This window comes from Montipora foliosa, unplaced genomic scaffold (genome assembly GCF_036669935.1).
Source record: "Montipora foliosa isolate CH-2021 unplaced genomic scaffold, ASM3666993v2 scaffold_268, whole genome shotgun sequence".
In the NCBI taxonomy this organism is placed as follows: Eukaryota; Metazoa; Cnidaria; class Anthozoa; order Scleractinia; family Acroporidae; genus Montipora; species Montipora foliosa.
In genome coordinates, this window is record NW_027179569.1 from 17501 (window position 1) to 25409 (window position 7909).

The 7909-nt window shown below is 41.1% G+C and overlaps 1 protein-coding gene across 1 annotated transcript; it reads left to right on the forward strand.

Moving 5' to 3' along the window:
- The first annotated feature begins 440 nt into the window (after positions 1-440).
- Positions 441-1873, forward strand: LOC137986697 (uncharacterized protein KIAA1958-like). The gene is made up of 2 exons (XM_068833642.1): positions 441-552; positions 693-1873. Exons 1-2 carry the CDS (start codon positions 441-443, stop codon positions 1871-1873), a joined length of 1293 nt encoding a protein of 430 aa, XP_068689743.1.
- The last annotated feature ends 6036 nt before the right edge of the window (positions 1874-7909 follow it).

The window sequence follows — 7909 nt, forward strand, 5'->3', positions numbered from 1 at the left end:
GTTCCCAGCAGTTTGAGAGGGGAGATGGTTGAGAAGCTTCATGAGGGACACCTTGGAATAAACAAGACAATAGCGAGAGCACGTGAAGTATTATTCTGGCCTGGGATGACAGAGAAGATTAAGAACTGTCCAGTATGTTTAGAAAATAGACCAAGTCAGCAGCCTGAACCACTGAGGTCACACGAGATCCCACCACTACCCTGGGCTAAGGTTGGCACAGACATCCTACACAAGATTATAGTTCACCACTAAATTTTCTCCGATTCTTATCGGTTAAAATTGATCACGTGACGCGATAGTGTTCGTCCACGGAGATACACTATCAGCCCATAGTGCCCGTCCGAGGAAAATACCCGGATGGATAGTAGTCGTCCGCTGAAAATACTAGGAAAAAAAAATTCTGTACTAAACAAGCGGGCTTTGTTATAATAAGCTTAAGTATGGCTACTCGCTTCGCCGAGGTCAGCGAAGAAGAAGTAACTATCCTTGTCAATGACGGAGTACCCCAAAAAACCAAGGAGGCGACTTCGTACGCGGTTAAAGTTTTTGAAGGTAAGAAACTTTTAATTAGACATATCTGTTTCAAAGTTGCAATACATTTGACGAATCAAAAGACACTCACCAAGAAAGCATAACCTTAAGTTTGACACTGAATAAAAGTTAAATTCAATAAAATTGTTTTTACCTTTAAGCTTGGTCCAGAGAGAAAGGAATAACGGAAAGCATTGAAGAGTTCCCGGCAGAAAGACTTGCTGAAGTCCTTCGCAAATTTTACGTGGAGGCACGTACAGTTAGAGGACAACACTATTCACGAAACTCCATGAAAGCCATTCGAGCGGGTCTTGAACGGTACCTGACTCAAGCTCCACACCGGAAAGCATTTTCCATCATACACGACAAAGTTTTTGTTCCATCCAACGAGGCTTTAGATTCCCACTTAAAAAGTTTGGCGAAGACGGGGGTTTTGTCATCTACAAAACACAAGCAAGCCCTAGAACGCGAAGATGTGGAGCAGTTGTTTACGGCGAAGCAGTTAGGAAATGACAATCCCGAAAGTCTTCTTCAGACTGCTTGGTTCTATCTGATGCTCTACTTTGGCAGGCGAGGCCGAGAAAACCAGAGAAACATGGTAAAGGAAGATATAGTTTTCGGAAAAACAGCGAACGGCCTGGAATATGTTGCCCTTCGAGAGCGAGCGACAAAAAATCATCCTGGAGGCCTTCGTGACAACGAAGATAATTCGCAAGCCGTAATGTGTGAGTGGCCAGATTATCCGGAAAGATATCCAGTCAGATGTATAAAGAAATATTTGGAAAAGCGAAACCCAAACTGCCCAGCCTTGTGGCAAAAGCCAAGAACCTACCGCACCGGCAAATTTAATGAAAGCGACGCGGTGTGGTACTGCAATGTCCCTTTGGGGAAAAACACCTTGGACAATTTACTCGGCCGCATGAGTAAGAAAGCTGGTCTGTCCACTCACTTTACATCGCACTGTATCCGGGCAACATCAGTAACCATCCTTAAAGCAGCCGGCCTGGAGAATTCGAGAGTAAGAAGTGTTACTGGCCACAAAAGTGATGCCTCAATAGAGTCATACAACGAAAGACCGACAATTCAGCAACAGGTGCAGTCCTCGGCAATAGTCAGTAATTTTGTGGCTCCAGCGAAGGCCAGTCAGGCTAATGCATTGCTCAGAGTCACCGCTCCGTCAAGAAGTCCTCTTAGAGCACTGCAGCGAAACCAGAGCCAAGACGAAATTCATTCCATCAATCAACAGTCCAATGTCGGCGCTCAACAAACCAACGCAGCCCAGAACTTTTCATCGGGTACTTTTCAAAACTGTACTTTCAATTTTTATGGACAGTCTGCCTAAAATGACGTCTGAAAAGTAGTCTTCCGAAGTCCTTTGTAAAACCTTCTTTGCCAAAGTTCGTGGTTTTAGGTTGTCGCTTTTACAAAATGAACGGTTTCAAGGCTACGAGGTTAGGCAGATCAAAAAAAAACAGTTGACAGTTGTACGCTATTCTTTAGCCAATGTACGCTGCGAATTATTGACATTTGTGACAGCCTGTACGCATGAATAAATATTTGATTGATCTGCATTAAGTGGGTTTTGACTATTTTTGAGCTGGCGCGCAGAAGAAAATTTAGTGGTGAACAATAAAGACAATAGAGTGTTTCTGTCTCGGAACTATCGGTCTGATAGTTGCCCCTTGGAAATTTGATGTTCTTAAAACTGGCATATTTACCCTCGAAGCTTCGCTTCTCGGGCAAATATTTGCTTTAAGAACATCAAATTTCCGCGGGGCAACTATCAGCCGATAGTTCCTCGACAGAAACACTCTATTGTTTAAATAGTCTAAACTTCCTTGTTACTATTGATTATACTCCAAGTGGCCAGAACTAACCTTGCTTCCTTCCATGACCAGCACTGGGGTAATTACTGCACTCAGGTCTCAGTTCGCAAGGTATGGTGTGCCCTCAGTGGTAGTTTCGGACAATGGTCCATGCTACAGTTCTGCAGAGTTTAAAAGGTTTTCGGAGGACTGGGGCTTTCATCATGTCACGTCGAGTCCAGGGTACCCCCAGTCAAATGGTCAGTCGGAGAGAACAGTCCAAACAGTCAAGTCAATGCTTGAGAAAGCCGACGACCCATACAAAGCCCTCCTTTCATATCGTAATACTCCTTTGAATGAAGTCAACTTGTCACCCTCGCAAATGTTAATGGGAAGGCGTTTCAGAACCCGAAGTCCAATGAGCAGAGAAATGTTAAAGCCCCCACTGTATGATCCTGAAGAAGTCTTGCCTAAGTTAAAAGAAAGGCAAAGAAAGCAGAAGCTGCAGCATGACAAAACAGCGAAGGAACTGCCACCACTGATGAATGGCGAGTTTGAAAGAGTTCGAGAAGGCAACAAGTGGAAGCCTGCTAAAGTTACGGAGACTCTTCCGTTACCTAGATCCTACAAGGTTGAAACAGAGCGGGGAGAGTACCGAAGAAATCGTCGCCATTTGCTAAGAACTGAAGAGCCCAAGGCATCAGAGTTTGTATGCACAGCCCCATCTGATGAAGACACAGCCCCATCGGATGAAGACCTAAAAGACACTGAAGTTGAGATGTCTGGTGCAGGAACCCTGCATAATCCTAGGTCAACACCAGTCAAAATGTCTATGGCTACTACCACACGGTCCGGTAGGACAGTTAGAGAACCTCCAAGGTTCAAAGACTATGTCAAGTTTTAGCTACAGTGGGAACAGTTTGTAACATGTCACAAAGTCTTGTGTTCAATTTAGAAACAGAAACACTACTCCAGTGGTCATGTTGTCTAAAGTTTTGCATTGCCACTGTTTTTAAATTCTGTAATTTTTTCAGTTGTGTTTCCTTTGTTTACTTGCTTTCCTTTCGCTAAAAAAAAGAAAGATGTAACATTAGGTCAGCGGTTGCACCACGCACGTGGTGTGGGGAATAAAGTTGTGTTGTGTAGATCCGCCATCTTGTGTGTGTTGTTCCTTTGTTATAACACTTCACTACAATAGTTTAACTAGAAGCTGGCTGCATGCATGAATTGCAGTGGAAGCAGGAACTAATGTGTAAGTGAAACGTTTATGTTAGTCTTTAGAAAAGGGGCTGAGTTTGCAGCATTTTGACTAGTCGATCGCGGTGTCTCTCTAAGGTTCCATTTTGTTTCTTTCATTGCTACACTTTCTGAAGTTTAACTCTCTGTCTTAAATAGTATTTATATAGATTGTTACAACCTACATGGCGGCATTCTCGAAAACATTTGTTTGACCAAAGTTATGATTAGAATGTCCACTATTGTTTATAGCCGATTCCTACTGTTTTATTCCTTTAGCTTAGTGAGTAGTTTATTGATTACATTGTGTTTCAGTTTACACTTGAATATTGTCAATTAAATCACCATCAAATAAAGTTGGTTGTTCATGATACCTGTGGCCCTATTCAACCAGTAAAACATAACTGCTATCCAGCTTATCGCAACGCACAGATTGCCCTGTGACACTTTGCCTTTCACCACATGCTGTGAGCCTCGTGCAACATTTATATTTCCTTTGATGTCAGTCGTATTCCTAAATGACCTTATTTTCTGATAATTATGGAGGTGCTACGTTTTTTGTCGTTACAGTACCTTTGGAAGCTTCTAGAGGTACTGTATAGCTGCTGCCATTAGTTTTGAGAAACAGCTTTGTATACCATTGCAAAATTCACGTTCTTTAGCTTTTGTCACATGATGGTTGCTGCTTCTGCAGGATATGTTTAGCAATAAACACTTTATTGTCACTTTATATTGTCACTTTACATGCTTTGAAATCTCACGTGACTCCAAAGTGAGTCGGACTTGTGTTAAAATAGAATTAAAAGAGCCTTACCTTAAGTTGAAGTTTCACTAAAATTCCATGAAGACACCAGTCACGAACCAGGGAGTCACGTTCCCGCACTGTGTTTAAGGGCCATACTGATTTTCTGGTGTTGAGTTGTCCTCCCTTTTATAACTTTTTTTTTTTGGAAATCACTCGCCCTTTAAGATTGATTGCTCTGACTGCTCATGCATGCCTGTATGTCATGCGAATCCCACGTTTGTGACAGGTGTCTTCATAGAATATCTTTAGCCCCAAACCTCATCTTACAGGTTAGTCTCGTTTAACTTTTCAGAATCGTATTGCACAGTTACTGTACCATTCTAGGTCCAGTGTTCTCACTAGGATATTGTCTTAAGGAAACCAGGGCCCCCCTCTCTTGAAATATAGGGGCCCAGCAGGAGCTTAAATGGAACAAAATTACTTGAAAGCGCTCCATGATTAGGGTAGAAAATATTCTTTGTGATTTTTCTGTCCATTTCATCAAGGCATGTTCAAATTAGAACTCTTGCGATGGTGGCCCTTTGACAATATTGTACAGAAACGCATTTCATGTGTTTGCCTCTAGACAGATCTTACAGGTCAAGATCTTTTTGTCGGCATCATAGGTAAGCCATGTGTGTTGCAACTGCCATTCTGCTGATGCACTCTAAAAACCACGATCTTTCTTCCATGAAACAGCTACGTTGTCCTCTTCACCCGTGTTACGATAATCTTCTATACTTTCTTAACTCCTTGGTACTTTAGGGTCTTATTTTCTTGTACCACGACGAATAGCTCCGAGGGACGAATAACATGAGCCCGCAATCTGAATCATCTACCTGATCCAATATGGTGGACGAGGTTGTTGAGGCTGTGCTACACTCATGTGACTGACGAGGGCAAAAGTCAATAAAATTGAAGGCTTTGAATACCTTGATAAACTGTTTTCATTCAGTTGGAGAAGCAAAGAGCTGGCGTATTCGCTTGACCATTAAAAAATTGCAACCTTACTTCTAAAATTCGCTCGCTTTCGCTCGTATCATCCTTGCACGGCCATTTGAAATTTTCTATTTTTCTTGCAACAATGCCACAAAGGCGCGTCCTGGTGAGAACACTGTACATGTAGGTCCATTACATTTCACAGAAATTCATCAAGATTGGGCTAATGCAAACAATTTAGAATCATATTGCGATTATGTTTCTCTAAAAAAACTAAGGTTTATGTGCTAGCAGTAAACTTCAAATGCTTTCTTTCAAAGTGATTTACTCTTACACAGGTCAAAATTAGAGACAGAAATGCATTATTAGCCCTAAGTTTCATCTTCCGTATTCTGAGCCCTGGGAAACTCTTTTCACTCTCTCAGACTGGAAATTGTACGGAGGACAGGGAAAGTACTTCTCCTAAGCAATCTTGTGCCAACTTTTCATAAAATTGGCAAAGCCGAAACAAGAATAAAAAAGAATAAATCAGTGTGAAATGGTAAATAAGTCTCTTTGGGTTGGTCAGCCCTTTTGGTATAGAGGAGAAGGCAGAGAGCAGTGGAGGCTATGTTGTGTGTTAAAGGCTTGGAAGGCCCAAAGCAAGAATGTTCTTTCTCTGAATATAAACCGTGAAATTATGAGTAAGATAAAGTCTAGCGACTGCTTACATCAATAATGCAGTAGAGGCTAAGAATATTTTGAATTTCCTCTGTAGAACTGCAAAACCATTTGTGCCCAACGTAGGATTATTGTCAACAATAATAATGTGATCTCCGTTGGTAAAAAAAAAAACTATTCAAAGGGTGGTGAAAGCCGGTTGGCTGAATGATTTGCATTTTGGCTGAAATTGTTCTGGGCCTGGTGGTCGAAAGCCGAGACTTTGGATTTAACGTTTTCAACTTTTTGGCGAAAGTTTGGTTTGCTTATTCTTGTTTTTCAAGATTGACTTCTTCTAATGTAACGTTTTGCCGAATATCAGCGATGAAAAGCATTTCGGAGTACAGAAATAAACTCCTTGGTTTAATTTTTAATCTGCTTTTGAACAAGTGGGCCCTGGGTACCACCATAGTTCCACTTCCTCCTGTCAGTCGAGAATCTTAAAGATTTGTTGATTAATTGCTTCATTAGTCCTGAAAAGCCCAGGAGAGTACAGTTCTGTAGCTTTCAATGAACTTTTTACATACATACAGGGTTTTCAATAGAAATTTTAGTAGCCAGCAAAAAGTGAGGGTTAGGAGGAGAATGGACAACACGCAGGGGAGATTGGGCCTCTTAGAATGCATTTCCTGCATTCTGGAGAACGAATTAGGGTATTAGAACAGAACACTAATATCATTAAATTTTGGCTTTTTCTTTAACTCAGAAACAGTACATGAATGCTATAATTTTTTTGAAAAATTCAGTTAACAGCGAAATATATGTTGGGAAATAGCGTGACAGCCCCTTTAAGGACGTTCGCACCAAAATCTTCCTACGGTGAGATTTTCTTCATTTCTCGCCTAGAGTTAGGTCATAAAGTACTTACTCCAAAAATAAAATAAAAAATTGGGGGTCACCGACTTTGTTTCGGATTTCGGAGAAAATGGCAGTGGAAAAATGCCTTAATTTCGATAAATCTGTCATAATAACGAAATGTAGCCTCATCTGCTCATCCATCGAAAATCCTAAAAGTAAACTGTTAGAGTGAAGGTTTCCATGCATAAGTTTTAAGGTGTGGGATTTTAAGATAATTTCATGCCGCTAGGGATGTCGTAAACAGTAGAGTTCATCCTGGACGAGCGTTTTCGCAACCTCTATTCGTTTCAACCACTACCGGAATTCGATGGCACGAGGAAAGAAAATTTTAAAAAAAGGCAATTTCTTACTGTGAGATTTTTTTTTATTTTATCATATTTTGTAGATAGTAAGTAGAGTAAGTGATTCATGATTAAAAAAATAGGGGTCACCAATGATCCAAGGGAGTAAAATCGATGTGATTTTACGAAGCTCTTGGAAAACTTCGTTTGTCACGCTTTTGCGTGACCTGTCGGGGAAGGACTGGAACCCAAGAGAGGATCGATCGTTGAAGGGATGAAAGGTTTTTACCCCAAAACAAAGCTTTCTCGAACACAGGAACGAAGTTTTAAGCAGTCGTCATCTTCATTTGGTTAGTGTTTTGTATAATGTGGGTATAATGTGAGTATAATGTGAGTGTGGTTTTGTGAAATTTAATCGCTGGTTTTTTCCACGCAGGTCCGCACTATTCAAGCCGACGAGGACGAAACTACTGCTCTATTTTCACGAAAGTAAAGGAAAAGAACTTCAAAAACATGCATTCGTTCTGAACTTAAGTTCGTAGGGAGATAAAAACATTAAAAAAAGAAACAGCCCCTTTAAATTTACGCAACGGTTCGTCGTCGAGTTTTCCAAACTTTCAGCCACTACGCGATCAGCAGCTACCTTTTCCAGAGCTTCTCCATCCTCCCGCTAACTTCTCTTCAACGTTTCATGATGATTTGGAAATAAATGTGCCATTCTTTTGCCGACCTGGAATTTTTTCCCCGGCGTTTTTGTCGCCATGTTATCTTAACTA

What these genes read in the sequence shown, in the direction of transcription:
- LOC137986697 (XM_068833642.1), top strand. Translation starts at nt 441, where the DNA reads ATGGCTACTCGCTTCGCCGAGGTCAGCGAAGAAGAAGTAACTATCCTT. An exon ending in CGCGGTTAAAGTTTTTGAAG is followed by an intron (nt 553 to 692) that starts GTAAGAAACTTT and finishes TTTACCTTTAAG; the next exon opens with CTTGGTCCAGAGAGAAAGGA.